This window comes from Poecilia reticulata, chromosome 16, assembly GCF_904066995.2.
Source record: "Poecilia reticulata chromosome 16, P_reticulata-male-v2, whole genome shotgun sequence".
NCBI lineage: Eukaryota > Metazoa > Chordata > Actinopteri > Cyprinodontiformes > Poeciliidae > Poecilia > Poecilia reticulata.
In genome coordinates, this window is record NC_088845.1 from 28,778,258 (window position 1) to 28,796,204 (window position 17,947).

General features: G+C 39.9%; 2 protein-coding genes across 4 annotated transcripts in view; one reads left to right on the forward strand and one right to left on the reverse strand.

Moving 5' to 3' along the window:
* Positions 1 to 17,947, forward strand: part of fbxl4 (F-box and leucine-rich repeat protein 4) — a 56,126-nt gene that overhangs the window by 16,753 nt on the left and 21,426 nt on the right. The window lies entirely within an intron of this gene.
* pou3f2b (POU class 3 homeobox 2b) lies at positions 10,083 to 14,041 on the reverse strand. The gene has a single exon (XM_008431868.3). The coding sequence runs from the start codon at positions 13,764 to 13,766 to the stop codon at positions 12,480 to 12,482; it is 1,287 nt and encodes a 428-aa protein (XP_008430090.1). The 5' UTR covers positions 13,767 to 14,041; the 3' UTR covers positions 10,083 to 12,479.

A 17,947-nucleotide genomic window follows, 5' to 3' on the forward strand; every position in this document is an offset into this window, starting at 1 on the left:
AAAAAAAGGTAGTCATCCAAGAAATGACTTGAATAAGACTGAAATAAACTTAAGTGATCAAAATATTTCATATTTAAAAATGACAAAGTTAAGGCGTCAGCAGCCAGGTGTTCTCTCTGGGTACTCCGGCTTCCTCCAACAGTTTCTAAGGTTGAGTTGGTTGTTGGTTGTTTGTCCTGTGTGCCTCTGAGTTGCCCTGACAACCTGCCAGTGACCAGTAACCACCAGAGCAAACAACCCCCACCAGCAGATCGATGCCAATAATTATTTATTTTTTAGTTTTTTTATTACTCCTCCATCATTGAATAAATGAACTAAAATTAAATACTGGATCTGAATTTATTTTAAGGCTTTTTACACCTGACTGCCACTTCTGGTCTGAAGTTAAGTTTTTGTCTTCTTCTGTACCTTCTGACTACCAGCAAAAAATATTGTCCAATCACCATTTTTTTAAATTCCACAATCTTTGTAAGGTAATTAGAATACTGAAAACATTTTTTTGGAAAAAAAAAAAAGTTTTGAAATATGATGTGTCCACTACAGTGGACATCGGAACCCCATACATTTGAAATTGAACCTTGATGGCAACCAGTTTGTCCCAAAGAAAATATCCAAACATCAACATAAGAATGAATTTCACATTGACAAAACTGAGCACTGTTGCCTAGCAAGAAGGTTCTGGGTTCGATTCCCAGCCTGGGGTCTTTCTGCATGGTGTCTGCATGTTCTCCCTGTGTATGGTGGGTTCTCTCTGGGTTCTCTGGTTTCCTCCCACAGTCCAAAAACATGACTGTCAGGTTAATTGACTTCTCCAAATTCTCCCTAGGTGTGAGTGTGCATGGTTGTTTGTCTGTCTCTGTGTTGCCTGGCGACCTGTCCAGGGTGACCCCGCCTCTCACCCAGAATGTTAGCTGGAGATAGGCAGCAACAACCCTCCCAACTTCACTAAGGGACAAAAGTGTATAGAAAGATGGATGGATGGATGGATGGATGGATGGATGGATGGATGGATGGATGGATGGATGGATGGATACAGAAAAAACAGAAAATAATTACAAATGTCAACTACAGAGGACAATTTTTCAACTTTTAAATACTACGATAAAATACAGTCAAAATAATTCATAGAATGTTTTAATATGCTGCTAAGAGACTTGATTAGAATATGCCAACAAAATTTTAAACCAAAATTTGCACAATAAAAAGTTTAATGCACTTACTTTTTCTCTTCCCATAAAATGTGCTTGTACTGATGAACATAATTTTTTATGAATGAGAAAAAGGAAGGTACAAAAGCCCCACCCCTTCACATGTGGTATCATTGAAAAGCTCTAAATGTCCTCTCTAGATACCAAAAGGAATTAATTAAATAGTATACAGTGGGTGGGAGATATTCAAGTTTAGAAATGTCCTCTAAAGAGGACAAAAATGAACTACTGGTAGTCAGGAGTAAGCAGAAGAAGAACCAGCCCGGTTCTTGTCCTGGTAAAACATTTTATTAAACACTTAAAGATTTTTCCAGGTTTATTAGGTTTTTTTGGTTGAAAACCTCACATTTAACCTCTACATTTAAAGTCAGTTATTTTGATAACTTTTCTTCCCCCTTCATTTATCCACCAAACTCCAGTGTATCATTTCAAGTATATGTGAATAAAAGTGTCCCTGTAAGAACACGTTGGATGTCTACAGTGTACAGCTAATGACCAGCAGGTTATGGTGATGTACTTCACCGGTGGAGCGGTCCGCTGCGACACCACTCACCCTCTCATGTCAGGTGTGATCAACATTTGCACCGTGCGTGGTTGTTGTGGAGGAAGGTTGTGTGCTTCACTGGCTTGGTGGTTTGAATAAACTGGAGAGCTGCTGACTGACGCGTCGTGTCTCCCCTCAATCCTCACAGTCTTTGTTTTGATCACAGATATTACAACGGAACCTAACCAGAGAACAAAGTGGCTTCATTCCTGCAAAGGTGTTAACATGCAGCTATTTAATGTCCCGTTTTTTTTTTTTAAGTTCGTTACACCAATGTTGCCAAAACAAATATAAACATATCTCTTCTTCGCGGTGTGATCGGTAGCTCAGCTCAGGGATATTCAGGGTGAGTGACTGGGTAGCTGTAGCGGAATGATCCTTTTTGCCTCAACTCTGCTGCCATTTTACAGTCTATTAATACCACAGGGAGAAGTGACATTAGCTTGTCTTCTTAACGGCCTTTTAATGAATTGTTTATGCCTGGTTTAATGATGTATATTGTGGCCCTGTAATGTGCCCTAATGACGGAGAATGAAGCGGCCTCAGCTGAAGTATTAATTTGGACTGCCTCCCCAATGATTATTCCTCAGCTCTTAACGCCGCGGCTGAGCGCGACGTGATTCATGGCGGCTGCTCGCCGTGCAGCTACGGCTTGATTTCTCGCTGTCACACTCTTCTATGAGGCTGATGTAGTATCCAGGGGATCCATAGCAATTAGTTCAGCCTTTTATTTGTGGTTGTAGAGCTCTCAGATGAGAGCAGAACGCATCAGCACAGGGGACACGCAGCAACTTGTAGAACTGTTCACACCACTGGAACTTTTTCACATTTTGTCAGAGCACAGCTTCAAATTTCAATGAGATCTTATGTGACAGACCAAGATACAAAGTAAGCCATGTGTTTTTTTCACCTATAATAATTGGAAGACTTCTTGTGTTCTTAATGCTGATGCCCCTAAATAAAAGCTTCTTGCAGCCCATGTGGAAAGGTTTAGATGAAAGCATATTCATGAATATACACAAGTCAAAGACTTGTAGCTGCTCTTTAGAACTAAATATTTAGTACAAAATAAATCTTTAACCAGCTAGATACTTAGCTGGCCTAAATGTTTAGTTAGAAAGCTCAACATGTAGCTTCATGCTAAATATTTAGCTTCAAAATATATTTTGTTTGCAAATCAAGTTAACAAACATAACACTTAGCTCCAAACTAAATATTTTGCTTCAAAATAAATGTTTAGTTAATCCGCTAAGTAGTTGGCTCCTGACAAAATGTTTAGTTAGCTAGCTAAATATTTAGCTTAAAAATAAATACATTGTTGATGCTGAATACTTAGTTAAGAAATCACCTGCTCAAGAACAAGATATTTAGTTTAGAGTTGGGTATGGGTTTTTTTCCTAAGTGGGTTTCCCAAAAATAATTAGCTAGCTAAATATTTAGCTAGCTCCAAACAAAATATTTTGTTAACAGGCTGAATATTTAGATTGCAAAGTACATACTTAACTGCAAGTCAAATGCTTAGTTATAACTTGAAGCTAAAGTAGCTTCAGTCTCTGTCATTAGCCAGCTAAACACTTAGCTCCAAACTGAGCAAAGTAATTAGCTTCAAATCAAATGTTTAACTTCAAACTAAATATTTTATTAGCAAGGTGAATATTCAGTTTCTAAACTAAATACCTAGCTCCAAGCTAAATGCTTAGCTAGAGAGCTCAACACAGAGCTTCAATATCTCCAAGCTAAATATTTATAGTTGGCAAAATAAATACTTAACTCCAAATTTGACAGTGAAACCTGACAAATGTCGACTTCCAATACTTGGAGTTGAAATTGCAACCAAAAGTGATTGAACACAAATGTGCCCTACTTGTCGCACATTTGTGTCATTTTGGCCTATCTCAAGTCTCCCTGATGTTTACGTTTTAATGTCGCACAATGTGGAAAAGTTAAAGTGTTTACTTTTACAAGGCCCTTTAAAGATGTAAGTGTTCCTGAATGATGATTAAAAGCAGTTAGTGTTTGAATCAGGGAAGTGTTGGGGTGGCAGCACAAACTTTCCCCGCTCCTTGTGTTTTTATTTTGTGTGTCTGGCTGGGCCACTGGCAGCGTCCCCCGCCAGGCAGAGCGGGAGGACCGGCCTCGTCTTGCAGGAGGTTGTGGTGGGACTCCTCTCCTCAGGCCTGTCTGAGGGAGGCCTCCCTGTGATACCCGTCATTATGTGGCTTGGCGTTCCTTCTCTAGTTTCCCCCAGCTCAGGCTCTAATAATGAAGACATCCCTGACAGTTCACACTGTCGTGTCTAAAGCTTATTATTTTTGATATGTCTGTGTTTTTTGTTGTTGTTGTTTTTTGTTTTTAAATCCAGGATATTGAGAATGTCAGAGCTCGGTTTCTCAAATCCATTTAAGCCCAGAAATCCGTGTGCAGCTTTCCTTCGCCATGACCAAGTCGGCGAGGAGAACCGTTTTCATTTGCACGCGCCTCAGTCTGACTGTGATACTGCTGTATAATTACTGTAACCAGGCGACGGCGCACAGAGGCTGCTCGCAGATCCCATCCGACTCTCGCTGAAGAGATAAACAGTGTCGCTCAGGATCAGGATCGCTTGTCTCATAAAAGCCCATGGAGGCTCGAAACAACGCGTCTTTGTTTGCTGCCTTCTAGAGAAAAAACAAAAAGGATTTTATTAATAAAAGGAGAGATTTAGTCACACGCCTCTTTAAGCAAAACAACTTGTGACCTTCAGACATCGATATCGGAAGGAATTAGTTTTTTTCCCAAAGATAGCTTCCTTTAGAAAATTAGCTGAAGCTTGATGTGATGTTAGCTAATCCTTCATCACTCTAAAGTTTTTTAAAAGACAAAACAAACAACAACAATCATATAAATATATTGACTCAACATTGCCATAGTTAAAAATAAAGTTTTAACAAAACAAAGTGAAATGGTGTTCGTGTTTCCGGTGGTTTTTATGTAACATGAGGTCAGAGGTCATTAGGGTCCCACACACAGAGCGAACAGTAAAGTTCACTTAAAGTAAATTTTGCTCAATAAATGTAAAGTACCTCGCAAAAGTTTTTACTGTACTTGATTTTTAAATATATTTTCTCACATTGCAATCATAAAGTTTTGTTGTTTTTTATACCAGAATTTTATCTGATGGACCAACACAAAATAATAAATAACTATAAAACAGAAGAGACATAAATATGTTGTCATTTATATTAAAAAAGTGTTTTTTTGTGTTTGTGTTCACCCCTCCCCCCCTTTTTACTCTGATACCCCTAAAAATGAAATCCACTCTGACCAATTAGTGAATACCAGGACAGGAACGCATTAACCTTAGCTTAAATCTTACCTGCTGGAATAAGTGACATGAAGAAAGACATGAGACGCTTTCAATTTAAAATTTTGTAAATCCCCCTCAACGTACCATTTTCACAGTAAAGCATGGTGGCGGCAGCATTATGCTGTGGGAGTGCTTGTCATTGGGAGTTTGGTCCCTGGAAGACGACCTGCTGGAGGCTCAGCTTCCACAAGGACAGCAACAGTAAACATAGCAAAAAAGGGATTAGATAAAAGCGGATTTGTGAGTTAAAATGGCCCAGTCAAAGTCCAGAATTAGTTGGGAATTTGACAGGATTTGAATAAATGCTGTCCATCCCATTGGACTGAGCTTTGTGTTTTTCTGTAAGAAAAAAATGGACAAACGTTTCTCTCTTTAGACGAGTGAAGCTGGTGACTCCTGAGTCGTGTCGATGGAACTGCAGAGAAAGTTTTTATTAAACGGGACTGAACACAAACGCAAAAGGCCCAGGTATCTTTTTCCTTTCACTTCACAAACTACCATCTATTAAATCCTAATGAAATTCATTCAGGTTTGTGGTCATAATTGGTGAAAATGTTTGAGTCTCTAGATTTTATGTGATCAGATTTCAGCCATGGCAAACCTCCCAGGGCCCAACCTCCAGGAGGGGCCCCCACCGCGGACGGCGTTTGTGTGTGTGTGGAGGAGGGAACGCGGCTCGGAGACGAGCGCCTTTTTAGCAAACAGGCTTGGCAATTACAGTCCGAGTAATTACGCGCTGAAGGGGGAGACACGATTCGCCCCGCTGCTCAACAAAGTTCATGTGAAGTTATAATTAAACAATAACTCGTTTACAAATGAACGCACACGCGCATTTGTGTACTTAAGTGTGCAAAGAGTAATTAGCCGCGATGCATCTGAGTGAGAGTGAGCAGCCGCAATGTCAAACGGTGCAACCACGCTGAGACTGAGTGTGTGTATGTGTGTGTGTGTGTGTTGGGGTTATATATGAGAGGTGTGTGTGTGTATGTGTATGCGTGTGTGTGTGTGTGTGTGTGTGTGTTAGTGTGAAGCGTGTAAGACAGAAGCAGTACAGATTGGACGAGTGATTGACACAGAGCCTCTGAGGTGGACATGTTGTTTGACTTTGTGTTCAAACTGAAGAAGAAAATCTCCACATGTGAGGCCATGTTTTTATATTTATGTTGTTTAAGCTGAGTCATCATTTGCTCCAACATGCTGACCAGTTACACTTTCTTCTGACAGCATAGTGAAATAATATAATAATATTCCACTTTAAAATGGCAGTTTTATGTAAAATCAACTTTTGTGAGCTTTGCATTATGTTACAGCGTTATTCACTCATCAAAAACAAACCTGGAGTGTTGCCTTGATTCGCTCTTGGATGTTTGAGGAATCCTTTAATCTCCCATGGCAACCATTCATCTGGGCAAAATGCCTGGGTGGACCTAGCTCCGCCTTCGAGGACAAAGTTCCTGCTTGGAGCTGCAGTTACCAAGCTTCGACTCCCCCTCTCAGCTCCTTCAGACTAGCCAGCAGCAATTGGCAAACATCTGTTGAAACTGAGCATCAGCTGAGCTCATTATAGGAGCCACTTCTCAGTGAAACGCTGGTAAAGAGTTAATAGAGGAGCCATGTCGTGATGACTTCCTGAAGGCGGAGTTTCAGAAAGAGCAGGAGTTTTTAAAGAGACAGAAGCCCAATTATGAGTAGTTAAATTATAAAGTCAACTTTCTTTTAAGTCATATTTTGATATAATTAACAACTGAAGGTAACATAGCTAATTGATTGTGCTACAAAATGGCACAAAATACATAATACTGCCCCCTTAATACATCCGTCGTGTGTAAAACTGAAATATATTTTGTCTAATTATTTAAAAAAAACAAACAAAAAAAAAAAAACAGAATATAATTCTGTTATTGTTTATAAACCAACCCACAGTTTTGATTCCAGTTCGCTGAGTGATTTCTGAGTGGCCCCTGTGGGTCAGCAGTGCCGAACCGGAGCCCCCACAGCGCCACCTAGCTGCTAAACATGGCACATTTTTAGAAAAGGAATTTAAGCCATTAATGAATTTCAGTCAGTTTGCATCATTTTCATAGATGACATTAAGAATAAAGTAGAAGTTGTTTTCAACCTTATGTCAAAAAATAATAAAATCTATATTTTCTAATGAGAAATATTTTGAACCTGATATTTGTAAAATAAATAAATAAAAATTGGAGAAAATTAAAAAATGACCTAATTTCTGATCAACTTCACTACAAGCAACAAACAGCCAATAAAGCTTACCAGTTCTACGCTTTCAGAAAAAAAAAAAAAAAAAAATCAAGGGCTCTTGGGGGCCCCCTGCTGACCTGGAGGCCATGAACAGAGGCTCAGCTCATATATCACTGAGTTCTTCTCCAGCCAGCTCACAGTCTCATATTGGATGCGTTGTTTTGATGATAATTTCATATTATTAATAACAATATTTTAAAAAGCTAAATGAATTTCATATAGCTGTTCAGCCAGAGCAGCTCAGCTTTCCTCCCCACCAGAGAGATATCTCACCAGGTTTCCTCATGTCTGCCATCAGTGAAATTTTATTTTCAATTTTGTATTTTTGCATCTTATTCTATCCAGTGAAAGCCAAAATTATTCATACCCTTGGCATATTCAGGTAAAAACAACATTTTTTAAATTTAATCAACAGGTTTCTTCTGTCTGATGGTTCTTATCAACGTTTGGGAGGGAGATAAAGATTAGGGTGATGGAAAGGAGGCCATCCCAACCTCACAGACAGCTGACCTTCAAAAGAAAAAAAAGAAAAGAAAAATCAAAACACCAAAGGAGATTAAAAATAAATGGCTGCTCAGTAATAATATGAGAACAGCTTGATAAAGTTTTTTTCTGTTATTTATTGGCAAAGCTGTAAACAATTTTCAACATTCTGTTAGTCAATAAAATGACGGCTTTTAAATTTTTTTATACTATTTTACATCATTGTGTCACGTTGCCTATCAGAGACAAACTTCTTGACTGAATTAAAATCATCTTGACATGAATTCTGCCAGGGTATGAATAATTCTGGACTGAACCGTTTATAAACATGGCATCATTTCATCACGTTGATCAATAAGTGGCTGTAAAATGAGGCAAACATAAAAGACCAACTTTGACCCATTCTGTTCCATCTGAAAATAATCTTCATTACTTATTTGCCACAGATGCTTTACCTCAGGTACAGTAAGTTCACAGCACTTTGAGTTAACGTACATTTCTTTTGCAGATTTTTTTTTTTTTAAGAATAAACTGAAAAAGTGTCACTAACATGGATAAACTCCACTAACCACTTAAATAACTAAGAACATCTTTAAGCTTGTTCTGATATCTTGAAGATTTCAAATTCTCAATTGGAAATTTTAACCTAAAATTTCCATTTTCAGTATAAACTGCATCTTCATATTTATGTTTGTTTTCCCCCCTAAAACCACACACCTTTGCAATCTTGCATTTTGTTCAGTAAGAATTATTCAGATTCCGTGCACCATGTTGTTTTTTGTTTTTTTTCTGGCTGCATCACAGCGATTAAAGATCTTCAACTCACCCTTTGGTCGTGTTGACGCCACTAGATGGCGCTTGCGCACCGACTTTCCTCCATTGCTTCAGACTTTCTTCATCTTTTTTTTTCTTTTTTTTTTGCTGTCTCTCTCTCTTCCCTCTCTGTGAGCCTGATGGGAAATTTCAAGTCACCTAAATAAAAAGGAAGGTGTAATTAACGCGTCGCGCTATTAATTGCATCTGCTAGAGAGCGGATGAAGGGCACCGGGGTGTGCTTCACCCCCTTTTTTTACTACGCGGCCCCGTGAAAAGTCTGCTTGGGATATTAGAGAGAGGGAGAGGAGCTGCTTCCTGGTGTCACGCGTAAAAACGGCAGGTCAGGTCAAATGTAGATGATGATGATGATGATGATGATGATGATGATGATGATGATGATGATGATGGGGAATGATGAGGCAACTGAACTGATGTGGGGATGATATAATATAAACTGTCTATCCTCATAAAAACTTGTGGATTAAACACAATCAGGTTAATGAAATCACTTTTCAGCAGAGTTTGGATAGATTAAAGGGCCAACATTCAGTTTTTTTTGTTTTGTTTTTTTTTTTACCAATCAAACTACATATTAGTGATTACAAACAGGAAGTTTGTGTGTTTTCACTTGATGTCATTGATGACTGATCAGACAAAAACTCCCATTATTCATCCACATATAATGCTGAGCATCTCTTTCCCAGCTCAACGGAACAATTTGATTGAAAATCAAAACAATAATAATAATAATAAATATGGCAGATTTGGGCACTTTGGAGCTAAAATGAGCAGCTTACAGTTTTTCCCTCCTTCAGGAAACATTTCAGAGAAGCGGTACTATAGAAAAACAGAGAGCTGGTGCTTTCACTGTATCTTCTTAAGATATATCTGCTTTTGCCGTTTTACAAGTGTCGATTTTATTCCTACTGTCTCCCAGAGATGGTCCGTTTGGCCCCTTTTTAAGTTTAGAATCTGGCAAACTACGGTCAAGCAAACAAATGACAGAAATCGCTTCTGTCGTCATCTCAGACCAGCTGAAATGAGAAGCAGAAAATACAAATAATAGTAACAATAATAAAAGCACTTACACTTTTAAGCGGTCAAAAGCAGTCACTGTAGTGGACCCCTTTCAGTCCTTTCCAGGGGCCACTTTTTGCTCCTCGGGCCCCAGCTTGAAGACCTAACCGAACCCCCCTCCCCTCGATGAAAGCTGTGGCCTCTCCGGGCCAAAGTCAGTCCGTTTGGAAGCAGAAACAACATCATCAGCTCACAATCATCCAGCCTCATTTTCTCGCAGCCATTAATTCCTCTCAAACGACGGAGCTGCAGCCACAGCATGAACCTGCTGCAGCAGCAGGAACATTTCTTGGCTTTATCTCTGCGTTTGCTTTAAAAAAAAACAAAAAAACATGTAGGCTTGACATTGGAAAAAAAGCCTTTTTAATATCAACCTCATTATTTAAAAATGTGCAAGTCCCTTTGTTCATGTGGCGAGAGATGAAACACCAGCAGGCGTTTATCACCTCTGATAGCTCGACCCCAAGTTCATCCAGTGAATATGCCCCAAATAATAATAATAATAGTAATAATAATAATAAAAAAACAAGCAGTAAACAGAACAAATCCACAGCGTTGGGTTGCTACAGGTCTACATCCCACAACTTCAGTCAAATCTGATCGTTCCATTAAAGCTACCGAGGAGAGATTCCAGTGATCATTTCTGCAGAAACAGGAGAGAGGGAAGAAAATGAAAACAAAGTAAAATAAAATAATAAAAAGAAAGGTGGGAATAAAATCCCTGGATATGTATATTTGCATAAAACAAACAAACAAACAAACAAAAGCGAGCTACTGTGTGGAATTAAGACATATATTTATATATACATAACTCTGTCTGGCTAGTCCAGGCTGCCTGCCTCCCCTCTGCGTCTCAGTTTAGCTTAAATAGATTCATCTCATCTTTTTGCGTCACGTAAATAAAATAAGAATGACGTAATAAATTACAAGCTCAAACAAAAACAAAACAAAGATAGAAAAATAAAATCGACTTGCTGTAACCATATAGTCCCTCCACAATAAAGCAATAATAATAATAATAATAATAATAATAATAATAATAATAATAATAATAATAATAATAATAATAATTTTCTCAAAGGGTGCAAAATTTGGAAATATATTTTAAAATCATTTGAAAACAAAATGTGCAAAATCATTATTATTATTATTATTATTATTATTATTATTATTATTATTATTATTATTATTATATCTGTTAATATATTATTATTATTAGTTATTATCGAACGCGTCGTTCTGGAACATTTGAATTATTTCTGAGCGTTTCTAAATATTAATAATCCGTCTCGGTTCCGGTTCTGAAGCGCTGTTTTGTGTTTTGGAGGTTTCTGTGTTTTGAATTGTTTTTGTTTTCCACTCAGAGCGGACGGGAAGTGACTCAAATCAAAAATGAATTAGCTGACATTTAAATCAATAACACAAGAGCTGCAAATTAAATGCGCAAAAAAAAAAGAAAAAAAAAAGAAGAAGAAAAAATCGCATTTGAGAGTTAAATTCGAGCGACAAAAAGAACAGCACGCAAATACAAGGCAGCAGGTAGGCTGGATCCTGAAACTCAATAATGAAAAGGGGAAGGGGGAGAATAAAACAAAAACAAAAGTGCCCCAGTGAAAATATATATATATAATTTTTTTTTAAAAAAAGGGATAAATCCATAACTTTTTGTTTAAAGTTGTACAATATTTACAGATGTGAATCCGAATGTTTTTGCTGCCGTCTTGTTGGTATTTATTCATTTTTATTTTGCTGAGATATCTAGAGCCCATCTTGTCGTGGGAAAAGTGCCAGATAGTCCAATCAGTCGCCGTGGATCCTTTTCTTCATCTTCTTCTTCTCCTCCTTCTTTTTCTTCTTCTACGAGCAGAACAAAAGCTCTGAGGGAGGAGATCATGTTATTGAACTGGTTGTGATGGCTGAGAAAAAACCCCAGAGCGGTCTCTGTGTTTACGCCGCTAATTGCAGAGGTCGCAGCACGACTAATAATAATAATAATAATAATAATAATAATAATAATAATAATAATAATAATAATAATAATAATAGAAATGGATGAGTGGCAGCTGACCTCTGTGCTGACAGATGGGACTCCACCGGACTGGGGCTTCAGCCTTTTTTACTGGCCTCCACTTCACTCCATTAACGCAGCTTTCTGTGACCCCTATCTGCCCCCCAACCCCCTAACCCCCTACCCCATCATCATCCCCGGTGCCCCCTTCGCTGCAGGACGCGCAACTACAAACTAACCCTCTTCTGCACACAGCAACAATGATGTCGGAGTTGGTAGAAAAGTGGAAACTATTCTGCTAGGCTTTTCATCTAAAAAATACCTCCCTCCCTCTCTGTTTTTTTTATTATATATTTTTATTTTATTATTTTTTTATTTTATTATTATTATTTTTTTGAGTCAAATATAATTTTGAATACACAACAGGGGCTACACCTTGAAACCGCGTCGACTCACAGTGCTGGGCATGTGTCCTCCTAGAGCACAAACTGTCCCCCCCCATCCCCCCATCCCCCCTCTCCCACCCTCCCTTCATCTCTCACACATTCACTGCAGATATCGTGGAGGTGCTCACTGCAATCTATTATACATAAAACACTCACTAGATCGTCTGATAGTCCAGTGATTTATATATAACCTCGGGGATAAATAATAATTAATAATAATAATAATAATAATAATTAAAAAAAAAACAACAACCGATGAACAAGTCCTGGAGGAGCGGTCCGGTAGAGTTCATTGGACCGGGGTCTGGACCCCGTGGTGCGGCGGCGTGTCCCCGTACACATCCTCGCTGCCCGGCAGCGCTCCTCCGGGAGGGGTCATGCGCTTCTCCTTCTGTCTCCTGTTACAAAACCAAACTCTCACCACTTCTTTCTCCAGGTGAAGACTGTCCGCCAGGGTGATTATTTCCGACGCGGCCGGCTTAGGGCACTTCAAAAAATGGCTCTCCAAAGCTCCCTTTACGCTCACCTCGATCGAGGTCCGTTTTTTCCGTTTCCTGCCCTGCGCCGCGATCTTGTCCAGGCTGGTCGGGCTGCCCGAGGTGGAGTCCGCCTCCTCCAGCCACTTGTTCAACAGCGGCTTCAGTTTGCACATGTTTTTGAAGCTGAGCTGCAGGGCCTCAAACCTGCATATGGTCGTTTGGGAAAACACATTTCCGTACAGGGTCCCCAGGGCGAGTCCCACGTCCGCCTGCGTGAAGCCCAGCTTGATCCTCCGCTGCTTGAACTGCTTGGCGAACTGCTCCAGGTCGTCCGACGTCGGCGTGTCCTCGTCCGAGTGGTCGTGGTGACTCTGCGGCCGGTGCTGGTGCTGGTGCTGGGACGCGGGGTGGCCGTGCTCGCTGAGGTGCGGGCTGTGGTGGTCCTCGTGGCTGTCCCGCAGGTTGTGGTGGTGCATCCCCTGGCCGCTCCCCGGGATCAGCCCGTTGACGCCGAAGCCCGGCTGGGAGTAAATAAGGCTTTGGCCGTTCGTCGTCGCCATGCTCGGTATGTGCGCCGCGGTGGTGGTCCTCCACGCCCGCGCGTCGTGGTGGTTCCCGTGCGCCTGGTGCACCAGGTGCGGCGGCCGCGACTGGTGCTGCAGGCTGCTGCTGGAATTGTGCATCTCCTCCCTGGCGCCCTGCACTGCGGGCTTGATGTCCTGCTCCGCGCCGATGGGGCTCGAGGACCACGGGGTCCCCTCTCCGTGGGACAACGCCGTGATCCACTGGTGCGCGTGGCTGAGCGTGTGGCTGTTGCTCTGCAGCGGGTAGTCGCTCTGCAACAAGCTCTGCGCGTCCCGGTACGCCGTGGCTTGCTGCATGCCGCCGGGCTCCGAGTGCACGATGGATGCGCTGGAGGTGAGGATGCTGTAGTGGTTAGACGCTGCGGTCGCCATGACTCCCGGAGCCGGACTGGTCGCTCTTATTAAAGGAACCTCGCATTTGACAGATCCGCTCCTGCCCATAGGCGGCTCACAGGCGCTCTGCCAAGTGGACGCCGAGGCGCACCTGGACTCCGCGCCGCCCCCGTCGCTCATTGGGCGTCGAGAAATGATGGACACGGTTGCCAGGGGCAACGGCGCGCGGATTGGCTCGGCGGGAGTCTCAACAAACACAGCCTTGTTTTGCCGGAGAGGTGCGAGTTGTTTGAGGCTCCTGTGGAAGCGGAGAGCCGGAGTGCGGCGCGAGGAGACGGAGCTCCGGGATCAGCAGGTGCGGCTGAAAGATCCAGTTGATTTACTCTGGCAGTCAGGTTTTTATCCGGACTCAGACTGCAGGTAGTCGAACTCCAGCTGCGAGGATTTCCTCTGATGTAGGCAGCAGATTTATTTTGTTGGTTAAGGTGTTATTGTGCACAGCAGTTTAGGTTGTGAAAATGTGATTATTTTAGTCATGTTTATTTTAAATGAGACAAATTAGTTGCACATTTGTGTCGTCTTTATGTGTATTTTGTAACACGTTGACTTTTTTTTTTTAGAACAATTTTGATATTTATCACTGCAGGCTGGGTGATTGATTAGTAATTTTAGACCGTTTTATTTGTGCATTGCTACTTATTTAGTGTGTAAAAATTCATAACACCATTTCTCCTTACACATCATCATTTCGACTTCTTTAAATTAATGGAATCAAACTATTAGTTTAAAGATGTAAACTATATTACTATTTAGATTAACTAGTGACTAAATAAATGTTTAACTATTAATTAGCTGGAAAACTCAAATGCGTTTTTTGTTTTCGTTTCTGGATTAAAAACACTTTGAGAAAATGCTAACAACGTATGTTAGAGCTGCAACAAAACTACAATTTCCCACTATTTTTAGTTCCATAAACATGCATCCAACGGAGTAGAATGTAATTACAACTGCGGGTTTTAAGTTTAACAAGAAAATGAGCTAAAGGTTCGAAAAGTGCTTTGATAAATAAAGTAACAATCCTCGTTCTCTGTTGTATTTAATACAGTTATTAAACAAACTGCAGCGGGTTTTCTCTTGCATGTCCTCATGAGGGAACAAGTGTCAGGTCTGAAAAGAAACGGGAAATCATCCAGGAAAACAATATCTAGGATGTTTTATTTAACAAAAAAAAATGTTTTAATTGATTAATAAATATTAATAATATTTTCCACTACAAAAGACGTTTATTCCTAATTTAGTGATAGACAGTTTATAAAACAACATTTCCAGATTAAATAACGATCACCTCATAATCATGTCACAGTTCATTTTAGGCTGAGGGAATCTCCAGACTGCTAAAGTTCTGATTTTGTTCACTGGATATTTCTCAGAGATGCTCAGCTGCTCTCTGTAAACAAACTGAGCTCAACCAATCAACTTAAAGCTTTAGTGGGCGGGGCTACAGGCGAGGCACGAGCTGGTATTGGACGCAGTAAAAATAACACTGCTTTACTGCATTTGCCCCCAATTTTAAAACTACATGTGTAACTTGATCTGGTTGCTTTTAACTCTAACAGAAAAGCAACAGTTATTCAGACTTCCACTAAAATAATATGATACTTTGATTATGAGACATAAAGTCAATCCTTGTCAATGTTATCTTGTAACCTTTATCAACTGCTTGTTATTTGCAACTGAAATATCAGTAGAGGGAAATTTGTTTTTATTGTAAGCGAGGGAAAAGTGCGACAGCCTTTTTTCAGGCAGCTGACTGGCAGTGTGCAGCAATAGGTGGGGGAAGGGCCGTGCTATTCTCAGGTATGATCCAGAGAAAAGTGTCTGGCACTTCAGTAAACGGACTTGAAACGTAGCAGTTTGGAAATGATCACTTTTGAAAAGCTTGGCGTATACCTGATGCCAGAAGCCCAAGAAAGAAAAAGTAACTTTGAGCTGAGTTTTAGTGTCGCATATGATAAGAATATTTTGATTTAAAAAAAATGAAATAAGACAGTAAATGAAGACTTGAGGCGTCTGAAATACGTTTGCAGCTCTTTAAGGATTTATTGTGGGATTGTTACAAAGGCTGTGCAGAAAATGACTATCAGCAGGAAAAAAAAGTCAGTGAATTTGTTTCCGTGTGTTCTAGAGAACCGCTGTAGAAGCAATAGTGAGTCCAAAGACTTGCTCATCGTCCAATGAAGTGAAAACAGACAGAGGTGAACAGAAGGATTAAGTCCAAGCTAAGGCCTCCAGTCGGGGCACGGAGGGCAAAGCCTCCATCCCGTCCCAGCTGTCGCTGCCCCCGGTGTCAGCTTCAGGGACCAGGACTTTGTCCAGAGAGGGGACATTCCTGGCCGACTGCTGCTGGTTGCCATAGGGAGAGGTAAATGAAACAACAGCAGTTGCATCACTGCTGATGCCTCTCCCCCCATCCCACCCCACTCCAAACCATGACTGTCTAAAGGCCTCTATTTAGAGAGGCTCTGTGCTGAGGGGACAAAGCCTTTGCAGGGATAAAGGAGGGAGGAGTGAGGAACGCAGGCCCCCCAAAAGAAAGAAAGAAAGAAATAAAGAAAGAGAGGACTAGAAGAGCTGAAAAAGATGAGATTATGTCTCTCCTCAGAGCTGCTCCTCACTCTGTCGAGGGATAAATCAAAACCGAACAGAAACGCAATATTTTGTGACCGGAAGCAGATTTCAACTTTACAACTTCTGGGTGTTGTCACCAATTTAGATTTAAAGGCGCGGATACGTCCTACAAGTACGGATGCAATTAAAAAGCACTGTAGGTTGGTCTGGCCTACAACAATTTACTTCCCACCAGATATAATGTTATTACCTAGTGGCAACAAATTAAACCAATAAATCAGCCCATACACGTCCCGATATCTCCAATTTATAACTTTCTTGCTATGCAAATGACTGAAACTGTAATTAAACATTTTATTTAATAACGTGGACAGGCAGTAAAATTAAAAGGCAATAAAAAAGCAATCAAAGAAATACTTTCACAAAGAAAAAAAATCCAAAGTGTTCAGGGAACACACAAAAGCCTATATATTAAATATTCACTCTCACAAATCATTTTCAGCCATGTTAATTTATTAAAAAAAAAAAAAAAGTTCACACAAGGACACATGTCAAATGTGCAGACGGGAACATGAGAACAATGCAGAGGCATGCAGGAAGATTCAGGTGCTAATTGCATTGGGGTCGGTTCTCTCTGACCTGGAGTGGATTGTTTTATGATCCACGTGTTGGTTGATGGCGTTTCTAAAAAAATGTTATGGTTGCTTTGACTGCTTTTTTATTGGCAAGGGTGGACAATTTTAATCTGTATTTTACAAAATGAATGCTGCAAATTAAAACTATCTCATTGGGAAAGTTTGATAAGTACAACCACATACGCCTAATGTATCAAATATGATACAAAACAGACAGAAATTAAAGGCAGTCATCCAACTTTTTGAAAGGCGCATCAAATACAGAGTTCAAATTAAAACTATTATTTTCTTTACGTCATTGTTTGAATCAGGTTTAAAATTTAACTATACTTATAGCTTTAAACTGCAATAATTAGTTAGAAGCAGGTGCTGATTGCAGCATGTTCAGTTCTTTCTGACCTGCACTGGATTATTTTATAATCCATATGAAGGAGTTCCAAAACTTTTTATGGTTGCTTTGACTGCTTTTTTTTATTTTTTAGGTGGCCAGGGTGGACAATTTGAATGTGTATTTTTTAAAAATACTATAATACTGCAAATTAAAACTGTATTTGGTTGAGAAAGTTTGATAAATACAGCCATATATGCCTAGTGCATCAATTATGATACCAAACAGACAGAAATTAAAGGCAACTTTTTGTAAGAAGCATCAAATAAAAAGTTCAAATGAAAACTATTACTTTCTGAATATTATCTTTTTCCTAATAATTTGAAAGTTTGACTATCATAGCTATAAAATACAACAACTTGGTCAATTGCAGCATGTTGGGTTCTTTGGTTCTGCTTTTTGGTGACCTTAAATTATCTTAATAGGAGCTATAAGTAGGCCTGTCACGATTACAAATTTTGATCCACAATAACTTGTCCCAGACGTTATCGCGATAAACGATACTATTGTTGTTTTTAGACCCCCTTCAAGTAATATAATGGTGACAGCATGACAATGCAAGAACACATTCTCAAAAATCAATAAACTTTAAATTTTAATGAATATTTAACACTGGAACTGGAAGACATTTTAAATATCCGAAATAAATACACAAAACAACAGAAACAATAAATAAGATGAATCATGTAGATTCTATAAACAAAACTGTC